At 46.2% G+C, this 17,816-nt stretch overlaps 1 protein-coding gene across 3 annotated transcripts in view; it reads left to right on the plus strand.

Moving 5' to 3' along the window:
- Positions 1–17,816, plus strand: part of kif5ab (kinesin family member 5A, b) — a 33,287-nt gene that overhangs the window by 10,990 nt on the left and 4,481 nt on the right. For 2 of the 3 annotated variants that reach the window (XM_031567555.1, XM_012841088.2), the window contains exons 3-27: positions 563–636; positions 728–832; positions 1,161–1,209; positions 1,854–1,909; positions 2,471–2,558; positions 3,212–3,336; positions 3,578–3,682; positions 4,137–4,285; positions 4,568–4,716; positions 5,026–5,201; positions 5,762–5,830; positions 6,391–6,597; positions 7,045–7,191; positions 8,002–8,190; positions 8,937–9,054; positions 9,307–9,371; positions 9,476–9,585; positions 10,528–10,629; positions 11,191–11,251; positions 12,095–12,166; positions 12,303–12,407; positions 15,647–15,863; positions 16,169–16,331; positions 17,224–17,300; positions 17,573–17,600. In XM_031567555.1, the coding sequence (XP_031423415.1) occupies positions 563–636; positions 728–832; positions 1,161–1,209; positions 1,854–1,909; positions 2,471–2,558; positions 3,212–3,336; positions 3,578–3,682; positions 4,137–4,285; positions 4,568–4,716; positions 5,026–5,201; positions 5,762–5,830; positions 6,391–6,597; positions 7,045–7,191; positions 8,002–8,190; positions 8,937–9,054; positions 9,307–9,371; positions 9,476–9,585; positions 10,528–10,629; positions 11,191–11,251; positions 12,095–12,166; positions 12,303–12,407; positions 15,647–15,863; positions 16,169–16,331; positions 17,224–17,300; positions 17,573–17,600 (2,806 nt within the window). The remainder of the gene's footprint in view (positions 1–562; positions 637–727; positions 833–1,160; positions 1,210–1,853; positions 1,910–2,470; positions 2,559–3,211; positions 3,337–3,577; positions 3,683–4,136; positions 4,286–4,567; positions 4,717–5,025; positions 5,202–5,761; positions 5,831–6,390; positions 6,598–7,044; positions 7,192–8,001; positions 8,191–8,936; positions 9,055–9,306; positions 9,372–9,475; positions 9,586–10,527; positions 10,630–11,190; positions 11,252–12,094; positions 12,167–12,302; positions 12,408–15,646; positions 15,864–16,168; positions 16,332–17,223; positions 17,301–17,572; positions 17,601–17,816) is intronic. The other variant, XM_031567556.1, reaches the window with a different exon arrangement.

Genomic DNA, 17,816 nt, shown 5'->3' on the forward strand with positions numbered 1-17,816 from the left:
AGGCCATGTAGTGATGGTGGTGGGAGGTGAGCGATTAGAGAATAGAAGTTGGAGTTTGAAGTTGAAGGAACAGCATTGGGGAGCTCCAGCACTGGCTGCAGGGTGCAGATAAAGTGGACGATGATTGTGGGGGCTCTTATCGTGCTCTCCTCCTTTCCAGCTAGACTCGTCTGCTTTCTGCCGGCTGACAGGCTCATTTAGCTGGTGCTGCACTCCCCTGCGCCAGCCTGCATGCCCCCGAATGCCCTCAGCTATCACTGCAGGGAGCTCTTTTCATTACAGGTTTAGGAGGACTGGATTAAATTGGTCTACATGAAACGGGGTCGATTGGGGGAAACGAGAAACTCTAGAGCAGTGTGGCTATATATACAAGCCCTTAGGCTGTAACTAACCGTCTTTAACCTTCTGGAAGTCTATATGTTTCAATGTACTGGGTGATACATTGACTCAGTCACGTCACCTGGTACTTGAAGGTGAAAGTTATAGTTCCATTTTCTATTGTTGTTTTTTTTTTTTAAATTTACTTTGAAAAGCTCCTCAAATCTGTCTGCATTTTCTGTAGATGTGCTGGGTGGATACAATGGCACCATCTTTGCTTATGGCCAGACCTCCTCTGGGAAGACCCACACCATGGAGGTATGGAGATGGAACATAATCCAAGGATCCTGTGCAGGCTTTTACAGTGTCTGTTTGAAATGAATTAAATCTACAATCTACCATCCCACAGGGCAAACTGCACGACCGCCAAAATATGGGCATCATCCCCAGGATTGCTGAAGATATCTTCAACCATATCTTCACCATGGATGAAAACCTGGAGTTTCTCATCAAGGTATGTCACAACAAAGGATGATTTTTTTAGGCAGTTATGCTTTCATTACAGCATTAGGATAGGCTAAGAGCATTATGCTCAGCAAAACTCAAAACTTGTCAGTGTTGGAGAGTAGTCATGGTAACTGAATGCAAAAGAATGATTTGTGCTAATGATATATGCTCACTGACAAAAAACAAACCAAAAATAAATCCTTATTTTATTGTGTTTCACGGTATTGTCTGCTTCTAGCTCTCAATTTGTATTAGTCTCTCCGACAAAAAATCCCAGACCCTTCTAACCCCTATCTTTTCCTTTCTTCTCTCTTCCTTTTCTCATCCTTTGTCAGGTATCCTACTTCGAAATCTACATGGACAAAATCCGTGATCTGCTGGATGGTGAGTGCACTGCTGTGCTTATCTTGTGTGCAGAGGGCTGGCGAGGAGGGCCATGTTAGGTTTAGCCTGCCTAAACAGTGCAGGGCGTATCTCATTATGGATGGGCTAACATGACATAATGAAGCCGCTCATCTGCATTCAAGGGCCAGCCGTGCCGTGAGTCAACCAGCCGCCATAGAGCCGTAGGAGAAAGCATTGTGATAAGCTCAGGGACATGGAAATGCCAGTTGAGGCTTAATGTGAAGTCACTGAATGTGTGTGTGTGTGGGGACAAAGAGGCTTGTTCGCCAGGTCCCCCAGTAGAAAAAAACGATGGGACGTGTTATTTCCAGTGAAAGATCAGCCGTGCTTATTTCCATCATTCATGAGGTGTGGTGATGTGATTGCCTGGCTCACGCTCCGTCAGACGTTGAGTGCGGTGTGTGTGCTCTGCCCTGCGTGGGCACACCCTTCAGAGCTCCATGCTGTCACTGGGATAACTGGCAGCCTCCATGAGAAGATGGCGTCATCTGCTTCTCATCATCCTTCTGCTGTGGTCCCTGCTGATGAGTGTGCTGTCTCTCTCTGTCTCATGCGTCCGCTAATGGTCTCATTCCTTCACTGTATCATTCCCTGTTTGCTTTCTCCCTTCTTCCTGCCCACAGTGACTAAAACCAACTTGGCCGTCCATGAGGACAAGAACAGGGTCCCATATGTCAAGGTAAATTAGTCCATGAACGGTTGTTTTCAGTCGATCTGCCTCTCTTTCTCTCTCTTTCTGTATGTGTGTGTGTGTGTGTGTCTCTATCAATTTGTATATGATGGCAGTGAATAATAGGAAATTGATGTAATTCCTGACTCAGAATCCCAAAGACAAAAGCCATCATTGTAGACTGTTTGGTTGACCTATTTAAACATACATTCAGTTTTCTTACAGATAGTGAAGCACAGATAAGTGAAGAGTATAAATGTGACACCAATTACAGATCAAATCTAAGTTAAAGATATATTACTACAATATACCATTTTATTGCTAGATATTACTCTCTATTCCATAAAAAGTACAAAGTTAGCACATGAGTAACCTGTTTTCTGTGGCAGTGTTCAGTGAAACAGATCAAAGGTCACTATTCAGAGATAGTTGACTGCTGAATGCCTCAATTGACCTGTCATTATGAACTACACCAGGAATCCCATGTTATAATACTTATCTTATCTGGGCCTATCATTCTCGAGCTGTAATGTCTGACTGATGGTTGCATGGTTCCTCTGTGTGTCTCAGGGTTGCACTGAGCGCTTCGTCTCCAGCCCCGAAGAGGTGATGGACGTCATCGACGAGGGCAAAGCCGCCCGCCACGTGGCCGTCACCAGTGAGTGTTGCTGGGCCTCTGGCCGGCCTGCACACTCTAGCTCTCACAATAGATAGATAGATGGATACTTAATCCAGAGGGAAATTTTAGGTCATCCAGTAGCTTATACAACTTATACAACTCACAGACACACATACATAAATCAGATTCACATAGGGAGAACATGTTCACAAGGAATGGGGTGGTAACAGATACAAGAATGGGTCTGACCCTATGGTACAATGTGCATTGATTGTGACAGTGTAGATGCCCAGGAGGAAAGTGTTCTTGTGCTGCTTGTGTGAATAGGCCACAATAGGCCACATCTCCTTCTCATGCAGCATAGCATAGCATAGCATAGCATCTCTCTCCTATTTTCATCTCAATTGCGTACTTAAACGCAAGTCATTACTAAGAGGACCTCCAGGCAGTGGATTGGTTTAGGAGGATGCCCTGCTTCTAGCAGAGTAGCTCTCATAAGAACAGTGCTCTGTCTATCCAAAGCAGGCATCCATGTATGTGTGAATTGGAACTAAAACCATGACCTTGGCTTGTGCAACGTTCTCTCCTTTGAATCACTTCTCTCACACCTCTTGCTTCCTCTCTCCCTCTCTCTCTCTCTCTCCCCCCTTCTCTGTCACCCTGTCTTTTTTATCTCTGTCTCTCTGTCGCAGACATGAATGAGCACAGCTCCCGCAGTCACAGCATTTTCCTGATCAATATCAAGCAAGAGCACGTGGAGACTGAGCAGAAGCTCTGTGGCAAACTCTACCTGGTGGACCTGGCTGGCAGTGAGAAGGCAAGATAGGGTGGTGGTGGTGGAGTCTGTTTGTTTGTTTGGGTTTAGTGTATAAGTGAGTGGGTGGGCTCTGTTTCTGTATGCTTATGCCTGTCTGTGCTGCTGACAACAACAACAAGAGAAATGTGTTGTGTTGTGTTGTGTTGTGTTGTGGGTGGTAGCGGAAGGAGAGAGTGAATGTGATGTGAGTGAGCGAGAGTGAAAAACTGAAGGCGTCGGCTCTCTCTCGTTCTTCTTCCAGGTCAGTAAGACTGGTGCAGAGGGATCTGTCCTGGATGAGGCTAAAAACATCAACAAATCTCTGTCCTCTCTCGGCAACGTGATCTCTGCTCTGGCAGAGGGAACGGTGAGCAAGCACACATGTGTGCCCACGCGTGCGCACACACACACACACACACACACACACACTAACACACACAATCACACACACACTCACACACACACATACACAAACACACTCACACTCTCTTACACACACACATACACACACACATTCACACACACACTCACGCTCTCACACCCACAAACATACACACACACACATTCACACACACACATACACTCACACACACACACGTACACTTACACACACATTTGCCGTCAAACATTCTGCGCTTTTGGCAAGGCTGTCTCTTTCTGAAGGTACAGATTGATCCACATTTCTCTCTCTCTCTCCCTGTACTCTCTCTCTCTCTCTCCCTGTACTATCTCTCTCTCTCTCCCTGTACTATCTCTCTCTCTCTATCTCTCCTTCTACTCTCTCTCTCTCCTCTCTTTCCTTCTCCTCTGTCTCCCTACAGAAAACCCATGTGCCGTACCGTGACAGTAAGATGACGCGTATCCTCCAGGACTCTCTGGGGGGTAATTGCCGCACCACCATGTTCATCTGCTGCTCCCCCTCCAGCTACAACGACGCTGAGACCAAATCCACTCTCATGTTTGGCCAACGGTGAGAGCCCCACTAACACGCAAAAGCTCTCCTCTGTGTTGCCCAGACGGCATACGCCACAGTTACACCTCACCTCAGTTAACCTATTCTTCATTTTTTCATAACCGCTGTGTATTTGGTATGCCACTTGTCCTAGAAGTTTTTTGTTTTGTTTTTAACTGAGTCAATGTAGCCTCTGTGGCAAAACCACCTGGGAAGTTTGAGGATTTGATGTGGTTATCTAAATCATTATTCTTATTCCCTATATACAATGAAGCCCTTGTTATGTGGTCTCGCCCTCAGTGCCAAGACCATCAGGAACACCGCCTCCGTGAACCTGGAGCTGACGGCCGAGCAGTGGAAGAAGAAGTACGAAAAGGAGAAGGAGAAGAGCAAGACCCTGAGGGAGACCGTCCAGAAGCTGGAGGCTGAGCTCAACCGCTGGCGTAATGGTGAGCGGTGTAAAAACAGTACATACACACACGTACACACACATGCAAACACACACACACACGTACAAACACACACACGTACAAACACAAACACACACACACACACACACACACACACACACACGTACACATACACACACGTACACACACACACACACACACACACACACACACACACGTACACACACACACGTACAAACACACACACACACACACACACACACACATACACACATACACACACACACACACGCTCACACACACGTCTACACTCTTTAATAACGCTCCTCCCCTACTGCTCCCTCCCAGGTGAGGAGGTGCCTAAGACGGAGCAGCTGAGCCCAGGCGTGGTGAGGCTGGAGCCCTGTGAGGAGATCCCCGTGCTGGATAACAGCAACTCCTCCATCGTGGTGCGCATCTCCGAGGAGGAACGCCAGAAGTACGAGGAGGAGATCCGCAAGCTCTACAAGCAGCTGGACGACAAGGTGCCCCGTCAAGACATGTCAAATGAAATAGGTCAAATGAAATATGTCTAATTGGTTATAGAAGAACTTCTTGGCAAGGTGTATTCTCTTATTTAATTAACATCCTGGATGCTCAACCCCGGACTTTGAGTTTCTTTGTGCATATAAGAAACAGCTACAGCTGCACAAGTTGTTTAAGAAAGTGTTAATTAAGCCATTAATTGCCACATTTCGTTTCGTTTCATTTCTTACAAATTGTAGCTGGACTGAAATATACCTATTTATATTCTTTGTTTTTTGTTTTATTTAAATTTTATAAATATTTATGAATATTTTATATTGATGGGTAGATATGGACACAGTGCACAAAATGAATATGTAACAACAGATGACCACCTTATGCACATATTGCACATTCTGTTCTTATGAATAGTCAAGCATAAGGCCATGGAACCTAATAGACATGTAAGCACACTCTTGCACCTGGATGCTTGAATGCACGTGAAAAGCAAACAGAGGTTGTGCTCATTGAGAAAACGGCTCGTTGAGTCAGGCTGCCTCTGTTGTCTGTGTGTGTTCAGGATGATGAGATTAACCAGCAGAGCCAAATGGTGGAAAAACTGAAGGAGCAGATGCTGGATCAGGAGGAGGTAGAGCCCTTTTTTTTGCTTCCTTCCCCTCCAGTTCTCTCTCTGTCTTTCTCTCTCTCTCTCCCACTTTCGCTGTGAGGGGCTCCATTGCTGTCCACATCGATCTGTTCTCTCTAATTTGGTGTCTGCCTCACAGTGAGTTGTGCCCCGTATTTTTAGGCACTGCTGCCCTGGCCTGACATCCATTAACCTCCATTATATATCGGAGAATATTTTTGACATTACTGGCTGTGTATTGCTCTCGCTCTCTCTCGCTCTCTCTCTCTCTCTCTCTCTCTCTCTTTCTTTCTCTCTTTCTCTTTGACCCCTTTTCAACAATCTTCTGTAATTCTCTCTGTTTCCTCACAAATCAAATTTCATATACACTTTTATGTACTATGTGTTTGTGTGTGTGTGTGTGTTTGTGTGTGTGTGTGTGTGTGTGTGTGTGTGTGTGTGTGTGTGTGTGTGTGTGTGTGTGTGTGTGTGTGTGTGTGTGTGTGTGTGTGTGTGTGTGTGTGTGTGTGTGTGTGTGTGCATTTGTATGTGTGTGTGTGTGTGTTTGTATGTGTGTGTGTTAGTTACTGGCCTCCACGCGTGGGGACAGTGAGAAGGTGCAGAGCGAGCTGGGCCGCCTGCAGATGGAGAGTGACGGAGCCAAGGCGGAGGTGAAGGAGGTGCTGCAGGCCTTGGAGGAGCTGGCCGTCAACTACGACTCGAAGAGCAACGAGGTGGAGGAGAAGAGCCTCCAGAACAAGCTGCTGGCTGAGGAGCTCTCCCACAAGATGGTGAGGAGGCAGCTCTGTGCTCGTCTGCTTTGGTCTGGTTTGGTGCTTTGGTCAAGATGGTGAGGAGGCAGCCGCAGCCATAGACATATATACATGTCTATATAGACATAGTATATATATATATGTCTATGGCCGCAGCCTCACAGCTGACTCCTGCTCTGTGCTCGTCTGCTTTTTGGTCTGCTCTGTGGTCCTCTGGTCCTGAAGTGTCCTGTTTGGTTTTTGTTCTGACCTCGTCTGTTGTTTGGTTGTTTACATGAAACTCTTTCACCTCACTAATGCTTTGCCCACTCATAGGCGTTTGTGTACCGTGCTAACATTTGAGAACGAGGCGATGTTGACTCAGAGTATGTGTTATTTTGTGTGCGTGTTTGTTTGTGGTTGTGTGTGTTTGCGTGTTTGTTCATGGTTGTGTGTTTGTGCTTGTGTGTGTGTGTGTGTATACAGGCCCACCTGATGTCCATCGAGGCTGAGCTGTCTCGCATGCAGCAGGTGAGCGGGCAGCAGAGGAAGCGCATTGCTGAGGTGCTCAACGGCCTCATGCGAGACCTGAGCGAATTCAGCGTCATCGTGGGCAACGGAGACATCAAGCTGGTGAGTGTGTGTGTGTGTGTGTATATATGTGTGTATGTGTGTGTTTGTGTGTGTGTGTGTGTGTGTGTGTATACACGTATATGTGTGTGTGTGTGTGTGTGTGTGTGTGTGTGTGTTTGAGTGCCGTGGTGGCTATGGCAACAGAATGAGCACCTGCGATTTGAAGCCTGTGAATGAGTGACTCAGTGGTTAATTTGTAACGTGTGGCAGGGACTGTGGCGTTATCTCGATCACCACATTAAGTGCAGTAATTGATGTGTTTGTACGAGTCTGCATGGCTCATTTCAGCTAATGCTTCTGCTCAGTGCCTGACTAATGAGGATTCATGAGTTCATTTGACAGATAACGCGTGTGGCATTCTAATTCTTCTGCACCGTCCCGTCATTTTCACTCATCCATGATTCTGTGTTTTTCATATTTTCTCCTCTGTCCTGTCTTCTCCTTGGTGTCAATCACATGTTGTCCTCTTTGTGAGCTGTCTGTCTCCTCATAATCTCAATCATTTATTCATTCTCCCCTTCTTCTTCTCAATGTCTCCCATTTTCTCTCGTTTACCCATCTTGGCTGTCAATCACGCCCATGCAAACATTTTTATGCCTTTGCCTTCGATATTTGCATATTTTTTGCATATCCTCTGTTTCCATTGTCATTTCTTTTGTTCCTCCTTCTCTTCATCGACCTCTTCTGTTTATCTCCTCCCTCTCTTTGTTCCTCCTTATTTTGCTCGTCCTCCCTGTCCACCTTCTCCTTCTCCTCCTCCTACACCTCCTCCTCCTCCTCCTCCTCCCTCCCTCCCTCTCTCCTCTGCAGCCGCTGGAGCTGAGCGGTGCCCTGGAGGAGGAGTTCACTGTGGCCAGGCTCTACATCAACAAGATCAAGTCGGAGGTGAAGTCCATGGTGAAGCGCTGCCGGCAGCTGGAGAACCTGCAGGTGGAGTGCCACCGCAAGATGGAGGAGACCAGCCGTGAGCTCTCCTCCTGCCAGCTCCTCATCTCGCAGGTGGGGTCTCTGGGAGTGCTGAGGCAGACCGATCAGTTACCAAATCCATACCGTTACATTTACATTAGATTTAGACTTTTACCTAGGGTGACTTACAAGTGGGGTTCAATGAAAACAAATAGCCGCGCTTCGGTTTCATCTGAGTCAACTGCCAGAGAACTGAAGGAAGATTTGCATAGGGTGACATCAGGGGCAGAGCATGAGGGCCAGGAATTTGCTGCTGAGTTTGCCGCATGTTTATGCACTGGTTTATCATAACCACACCTAATAAAGGCATGTGGTGGTAGGCTTTAGTCTCAAGCCCTACAGTAGGGATATAAGAGCAAAGCTAGTTAGTTTAAATCACTTCTGTTATTATAGCATCTAAATAAAAGCCCTGAAATGATGGTGGAACACAACCTGCTCCACTGTTTGCATAGACTCATACCAGCTATTCATACCAGCTAAGTTTTATAACATCAGCTTGAGAGTATTACATCATGTCTTTGATGCACACCCCCAGGTATACCAGCACTGACAGCACACATATGGCACCCACAGAGCCAGAGGCGGGAACACCTGCTGCAGTGTGCTATACTAAGAGGAGGCTCACACAGACCACATTGTTAGGATGTTCTGCAAAGGAAGCTAAAATGTGATTGATGTGCATATGAGTCATACTCTGCATGAGTCAATGCGGTGTTTCGACACATTTTTTTTAAAGCAGAATTCAGAGCGTTCTTTTTATTGTTCTCTGTTATCTCCAGCATGAGGCGAAGATCCGCTCTCTGACGGAGTACATGCAGAACGTGGAGCATAAGAAGCGGCAGCTGGAGGACAACTACGACTCCCTGAGCGAGGAGCTCTCCAGGCTCCAGACCCAGGGTAGGGGACACACGGCAGTGGACACGTCTGTCAAAAAAAACATGAGAAAATCCCACAGATACCCTTTCATTCCAAAGGGCTGTACTCTGAATGATCTAAACAGCTTGTTCTAGATCAGCATCCAGCATCTGTGTTTCAAGATTTCAGTGTATACTTAGTAGTGTTGATAAGGTATTTGAGTATTTGAGTGTACACTAAATAGAGTTTGGAGACAATATCTAGTTTCATGGCCATACTGTGTCTGTGTCACAGAGAACATGGTGGGTGTGGCCAAGAAGGACAACCTTATGGATATGGAAGAGTCTGGCGATGTGAAGGTAACTATGGAAACAGCACAGGTGCATCAGCATGCCTGTGAGTTGGTCTCATTGATGGGGACCCTAATGAGACAGAGTCCTAATGATGTCATTTCCTGTCCCAGCGGGTGCTGGAGCAGCAGATGGAATCCCGGCGCGAGTCGCATCACAAGCAGCTGGGCCGCTTGCGTGACGAGATCAACCAGAAGCAGAAGATCATCGACGACCTCTCCGAGTGCGTGCTACTTTCACTCTTTCACTCACTCCTTTTGTACTTTCTCGCTCTTTCTTTCCCCTCCGTAGCTCTCTCTCTCTCTCTCTTTCTCTCTCTCTCTCTCTCTCACTCTTTCTTTCTGTCTCGCCCTTCCTCTCACTCGCTCGCAGCTAAATTATGCTCATCCTTTTCTGTCATATCATATCCCCCTCTGGAGATTTTTTATTCCAGTCTTTCTCTTACTCGCTCTTTCTCTTACTCGCTCTTTATCTCTTTGTCTCTTTGTCTTCCTCCCACATCTCTTCCTCAGTTGCTCATATTCACATAATTGCTTTCCTCAAAATATGCTTCAGCCCACAGGCACTCTTACCCAACAAGCTTACATTATACATCCATTGCCTTGAATGAGTGCTCTCATCCCCTCTCATCCCTCTCTCTCTCTCTCTCTCTCTCTTTCTCTCTCTCTCTCTAGACTTTAACTGTCTCCGTCTAATTCTCATCCTGCTTTCCCCTTCTCCTCATTGTTTATTTCTCCAGAGGCCATTACTGCATCACAGCCCTTATTACAGTAAAGCTTGCGGTTATACAGTCACTGCCACCGCATGCACCCAGTCCCTCTGTTCTCCTCGCCTTTTTGGGCCTTCAGCTCCTTCATCCTTTTTCAGAACTTCCTCTTCTTCATCTGCGTCTCTCACTCTAAATTCTCTTACATCAGTAACTGTCTCCCTTCCTCTTCTACATCTGCATCTCTCACTCACTAAATTCTCTTACATCAGTAAATGTCTCCCTTAAGCACTGACATTCAGACTTTTGCCTCCAAACTACACAACAAACACAGCACCCCTTTTTTTTACAATCTTTTAATTCAGCTGATTAGTGAAGGTTAATTAATCTCCTCCATCTTCTTCTCCGTTCCCCATTCTCCTCCTGGGCTGTCTGTGTTTCTGCCTGTGTGGAAATCAGCCGCAACCAGAAGCTGCAGCTGGAGCTGGGGCAGCTGCGGGCCGACTTCGATCGCCTGAAGAACCAGGAGCAGCACAAGAGCGTGCAGCTGGAGGAGCTGACGTGAGTGGCCCCGGAATGAGCCGTGTCTCTGTGGCACGGGTGCTCGGCCCCCCAATGACATGCCGTGATTTATGGGCTGCAGAGCCAAACATTTAATTAACGCTCATTGACATTTTGTTCAGGAACGGTGTAGACGGTTTTAATGTAGGGAGACATTTTCGTGTTTAAGTAATCACTCAGAAAAAGTGTCTGAATTATTCTGACTAATTCTCATTTAAATTTTTAATTGCAATTATTGGGTTAAATATATTTGTGAAAATTTCTTTTGCCATAAATGTAATATTACATAATGTTTGAGCGATCTATGGCTTGCATGTAACAGAATTAACATACAAGTCTGATCCCAAGATAAAAACATGAAAAAAGAATTTCATATTCATCTTTAATTTAAAAGGAATTCTTTCCTAACTGAGCCTTTTCAGAACACTGGGATTAGATCATTATTCATGAACTTGTCCCGGATATGTCGTTTGCACTGAAAATTGCATCACTCAGTTCTTGTAACATTGTAATGGAATATTGATTGTAATGATAACCAGGTTTTTTCTCTCTCTGTGTTAGATTTCTCCATGAACGCCACGAGCAATCTAGGCAGGATCTCAAGGGTCTGGAGGAGACTGTTGTGAGTAGCCACTCCTGACATAGTCACCTCACTTTAAAGAAAGTGTTTTTAATGAGCTAATTTATTTTAAATGTATTCATTTTTGCCATGATTAAAATATTGGTTGCCATTTTTATATACTGGGCCACCCCACACATAGATTCAGGCAAAGGTTCAAACAATGTTCGGTATCAATGCCCTGGACAGTGGGATGAAGGTGTGGTACCACACATGAGTTTTAAAAGGCAGTACCATGCACACATCGGCTTACATTTTGGTGTGAGGACACATCAAATTTAGCCTAGATGCCTCCCATTTCTCTTGATCATCTTTGAGATGTTTCTACACCTCGACTGGAGTCCGCCTGTGGTAAATTCAACTGATTTGGACATGATTTGGAAAGGCACACATCTGTCTAATATGGTCTCACAGCTGACAGTGCACATCAGAGCAAAAACCAAGCCATTAGGCGGAACCTGCCTGCAGAGCCCAGAGACAGGATTGTGTGTAGGCACAGCTGTGGGGACGGCTACAAAAAAAAAAACTTCTGCTGCACTGAAGGTTCCCAAGAGCACAGTGGCCTCCATAATTCTTCTATAGACGACGTTTGGAATAACCAGGACTCTTCCTAGAGCCGGCCGCCCAGCCAAAATAAGCAACTTTCTGAATGCAGCTTTCTGTACATTAATTGACTCTAGTTTTTCCATTATTTTGTATATTGAGAAACCTTGGTGGCTGTCATTAACATCCTTGTACATGTTGAAACCTTTAGATTATGCTCCTTCTTGTTAGAACCATTTGGATCATGCTACTCTTGCTTTTCTAGCCAGTTGTAACATTCTCCTCTCATCTCTCATTTCCAAGGCCCGCGAACTCCAGACCCTGCATAACCTTAGGAAGCTGTTTGTACAGGATCTCACGACGCGGGTTAAACGAGTAAGTGTGTGTGTGTGTGAGAGAGAGAAACTTCATTACATCAAATACTTCAAATACTTCCTATTTCTCACACAGTTTGAGGCCACTATCTGATCAATCTGATCAATCTGATCAATCACTCTTCATGTGTCCACAGAGCTCCGAAATGGAGCCTGATGATAGTGGGGGGTCTTCCACCCAGAAACAGAAGATTTCCTTTCTTGAAAACAACCTGGACCAGCTTACAAAAGTTCACAAACAGGTCAGAGTACGTGGGTATAAAGTGGTGTGTGGACGGTTTGGGGAAAGCTAAACATGTTCAATAATGATCCCACAACTGTGTAAAACATTTCGAGAGAGAGAGAGAGAGAGAGAGAGAGAGAGAGAGAACACAAAAGTGTGTGTCTGTGTGTTTTGGGTTGTGTGTTCACTTGTCTGAGTCTGTGACCATGTTTGCTTATTGATGTCTACCAGTAATGAGCTCATTATTTTAGCCAATCAGGGGCCCCTATCTCCAGTCTTCTCTCCTCCCCCCCTAAGCTCCCCTCCTCTCTTCTCCTCCTCTCCTCCACTCCCCCTCTCTTCCCCTCTGCTCCTCTCCTCTCTCTTGGGCAGTGTCTGTCCTCAGTGCTGCTCCATCTGTCAGACAGGAAGTGCAGTTGGCTAATTATGACCCTCACCAGCCTCTTGGCCAGTCCTCTTTATGTCTCATTGACGCCTGTAACCGTGGCCAAACAGTAGCTAAATGACAGACGCGCAAAACCAACTCACTGTGATGGACTGGGTCTAGATTACACGAGCAGCAGCCACGGATACAATCCCAGGAACCCTGTTTTTCATTTACAGACGGAGCAACTGTGTTGTGCTGTGTTCTGCATGCTTATGTGCTAGTGTGAGCGGGCCATTGATCTTCCCAGCAGCTCATTACCAAGCCAATGTGTTGACTCCCAGGGCCCCTTGGGTTTCCACAGTCATTCCAGTGGGGAAAACGGACCACGCCCTCAGCATGCTGTTCAAGTCACCCAATGAAAGATCCCAGGGAAACAAAAACTGAAATGAACTGATATATTTTCCACTTGTCACTGGGCTTGCCTGTGGGTAGAGATGCCAGATTTTATGGTGGGTGTGCCCCAGTGTCTGTGGGGTACAATAATGTTCCATAATATGAGAATTCCAGCATGTCTCAGCAACCACCTGGAAGCTAATGGGAGTGCTTATGCCATAGTATGAAGAACTAGCGCCAGCCTTATATTGCTGATAGCTGGGGTCCAGTGTTGTGTGCACTTATCATTCGCACTGCCCTCTGTTTCTGTTCCTGTACTGAAGGCTTTCAGTGACTGTGGGTTTGCATTGTGAGCCACAGAGGAAGCTTTAGCGTGCTCGTTTCCTCTGAGTCTCTTTGGCTTCCAGCCGGCGTGGCCAAATGGCGGCGTTCTCATCAATCATGGCGGTTGCCGCCATAGAGGTAGTAATTCTATCCTGGCGAGACCCAGCTGCCAGCCTCAGCGAGCACAGGGGCTGCCGCAGCAAACAGAAATAGATGCCAGTGCAGATAGGTGTGCCTTGGCAGACAGTGTCGGCCGGGGACAAATGAAATAAATTACGGATGGGTGATTGCCCATGAATGCCACACACACACACACACACACAGACACACAGACACACAGACACACAGACACACACACACACACACACACACACGCATGCATACACATGGCACACAGTACTCTTACACCCTCCCACACAGACAGTCACCCACCTGCCCACGCACCACATACTCACTGGCAATCTCTCTCTTTATCACCCCCCCCCCCCCTAATCCTTTTCCCAGAAGCGCATTTTCACAGACTGTCACAGACTGTGATAGTGGACAGAGTTAAAGAACTGCAGGCTAGGAAACAACCACACACACACACACACACACACACACACACACACACACACACACACACACACACACACACACTCCAGTTCTCACTCCTTTCATATCCACACACTTTTACAGTTTCCAAAGTCTCATTTGCTTGGCAACCCTAAAGAACTGCAAGATGGCCTTCTCTCCGTAGCGCCACAGACACACTACAAACTGGTCCAATCTCTTCAGACTTTAGCTCAGATAGTCGAGCTGGGTGTGTTGCACCAACTACAGTTAAGTAGATTGAGCTTGATTCTCATCAGTCTATGAGGAAACTAAAGCAATGCATAAATGATTACCGGTATATACTGTATATCTATGTATATATATTTTATATATCTCGAAAGGAGATGAGCTTATGAACCAAGTTCAAGACTTGCAGCTTGACAAGCATGACAAGCAGATATCCACAAACAGATATTCATACATAAGCTTACATACACTCACACACACACACACACTTACACATACACACACCTTGATCACTCACACACACACACACACTTACACATACACACACCTTTATCACTTACACACACACACACTTACACATACACACACCTTTATCTCACACATACACACACACTCACACATACACACACCTTTATCACACACTTACACATACACACACCTTTATCACAAACATACACACACACTTACACATACACACACCTTTATCACACACTCACACATACACACACCTTTTTCACACACATACACACAAACTTACTGTAAGGCCGTAAGGCTGCAAAATGCCTTACACATACTTAGGATTCCACTTTGCAATCGGACAGCCCCGCGGATAAGCGGAGACAAACCTCTGCAGCACTGCAGCAGCACTCTCCTGAAAGCGCTCCGGGGGGCTGCTAATGTGCTTACTCACCGAGCCGAGCAGACAGAGCGGCTCACGTGGAGATCAATACATCCTCATATCAAGGCTGGAGTGGATCTCTCCCTGGCGAGACACTGTATCTCCTGTCAGGGAGGCTGGGCAGCAGCGGCTGTTGGCACGGGGGCTCTCGGATCCTTCCAGAGTCTCGTCCGCTCTTTTTCCTGTTCGAGTTACACTGGGGCTGTCTCTGTCTCTGTCTCTGTCTCTGTCTCTGTCTCTGTCTCGCTTACCTGAACAAATCAGACTACCTCAACTGAGCCACCTGTCATGCAAATGAGCAGTGTCAAATCACTGCACAGGCATTTGATGTTAACCTTGCACAAAAAATATATATATATATATATATATATATATATATATATATTTACCTCTCTCTCTCTCTCTCTGAATGAAATCCATTTCACTTCAGTGCTTTATTCACATTGCAAACTTTAACAAAAAATGATTTCCTTCATAAACCAGTCAAATGGACAGAAATAGACTGCTAACCCAGATGTGGATGATAAAACCCTTGTACAAACATACTAGCAAGCAACAAATATTCAAACAGCTGTACAGGATGTCTTGTATGACATATGTAAATGGCCATAAAGTGGGTTATCCTTCTGAGTACATTTTTTTGTCTGCTAAATTTAAAATCTTTTTCCTCTCTCCCTCGTGCCCCCCTCCCCCTCCTCCACCTTCTATCCAACAGCTGGTACGTGACAATGCAGATTTGCGCTGTGAGCTTCCTAAACTGGAGAAACGTCTTCGGTCTACGGCTGAGCGAGTTAAGGCCCTGGAGGGCGCACTAAAGGAGGCCAAGGAGAGCGCCATGAAGGACCGCCGCCGCTACCAGCAGGAGGTGGAGCGCATCAAGGACGTCATGAGGGCCCGCACCCCACTGAGGCGCCCTCACGCCGCGCAGATCGGTGAGCCACACCAGCACCTAAATAAGACATCATCCCATGGTCAACAGTGTCTGATACACATGCATGAAATATACATAATGATATGATATAATGCACGTACGTTAAAGATTAACCCTGTGTATGTTAGAGGGATCCTGTAGAGACAGGAAGCCTGTCAAGCCTTTTTTGTTATCAGACCCTGACCATGAGACTTTGGCATCTCAGTTTTGCCTGAACCCCACTATGTACTGTTCATTTAGAGTATCTGTAATGTTATGATCATGTATGTTGTTGCTGTTTTGGTAACGTTCTTCTCCATTACGTAGCCAAGCCTGTTCGCCCCGGACACTTCTCCGCCGCCTCTCCCACCAACCCCCTGGTGATGCGCAGCAGCGACCACCCCATCGCCTTCAGCAACGTGCTGTTCCAGAACGCTCCGCAGCCCAACATCCAGCAGCCCCTCAACCCCAGCAGCACACTGAAGACCACGTGAGTAGTGTCCCCCTCCCACTCTCCTGCATCTCTCTCTCTCTTTCTCTTTCTCTTTCTCTCTTTCTTTCTATCACTCTCTCACTCTCTTTCTTTATCTCTCTCTCTTTCTTTCTCTCTCTCTCTCTTTCTTTCTCCCTCTCTCCCACTCTCTTTCTCTCTCTCTCTCTCTTTCTTCATCTCTCTCTCTCTCTTTCTCACTCTTTCTCTCTCTCTCTTTCTCTCTCTCTCTTTCTCTTTCTCTCTCTCTTTCTCTCTCTCTCTTTCTTTCTCTCTCTCTTTTTCTCTCTCTCTTTCTCTCTCTCTTTCTCTTTCTCTCTCTCTTTCTCTCTCTCTCTTTCTTTCCCTCTCTCTTTTTCTCTCTCTCTCTTTCTCTCTCTCTCTCCGTGCCGTGCATTTCCAGGGACGGGCACTCTGATGGCGATTAGGTGGCCAGACAGGTGACTCAGCAGTTTGAGCTTGGCGATAGGGATCACTAATGAGGGCCGGGGGTGGTTAGTTACAAAAAATTCCACTTAAGTTTGCTCCTGCTGTCCGATGCGGTCCCCACAAGGGCTAGACGAGAGGCCTCAGCCAATTTTTTTACATTAGTGTCTGAGACAGTCTGCCTTCAACACTTAAATCAGGCCTGACATGGAAACAGATTGTTCAAGAGAAGCCAAGCATTTCTTAACCTCATCTTACGTTTAGCAATCTGACAGGGAGCGCGACACAAGCACTTCAGGAAAGTGGAAGGTAACCAAATATTACTGTTTGGTAATACACCTACCATAACAAACAGCAATATCCACAGAATCCACCAGAAAGGAAGGAATTGTGAAGCATCAGCAAGCTCTATCAGCCCGGTCCCTCCCCTCTATTCGACTGATCTGTGTGTAATTATCGTCCACAGGGCCCCAGTGGAGGTGAGCAACACCACAGTCAACTCCACAGAGACAACGGACTCCCATCAGCTCAATGTGGCCAACGGTGAGCTCCGCGTCAAATCAATAGTCAGCCAGTAGCAAGTGCAACGAGTCGAATCAGAATGTGGTCTATGCTGCTAGTAGAGCTCAGCATATCGACCTACAGTCGCATACAGGGTGTATGCATATGTCAGCTTTTTACTAACGAAATGTGTAATGTCCAGTAACAGACTAAGATGTTGTAATATAATAGATGACGAAGGATCGATGCATGACAGGACAGCATTGTGCGTAATGCCCTACACTTCAACATGACTCTATTTCATGCCTTCACAGGAAATGCCACAGACATCAACGACAACAGGTAAGCCTATCGGACTTTTATCACTGCACTATATCAGAGTTCTCGTTCGTGTAGACATCAGTTCAGATATATTATGAAATCAACTGCATGAGGAGTTACAGCTCTCAAAGCTAGACTAATCACTCCAATATGCTCTTCAGAGTAAGATCTCCTCTGGAGGCACGTATTAAAACACACCAGATATGACCACACATCACAGAGACTAGTCTATGACAT

This window comes from Clupea harengus, chromosome 5, assembly GCF_900700415.2.
Source record: "Clupea harengus chromosome 5, Ch_v2.0.2, whole genome shotgun sequence".
Lineage (NCBI taxonomy): Eukaryota > Metazoa > Chordata > Actinopteri > Clupeiformes > Clupeidae > Clupea > Clupea harengus.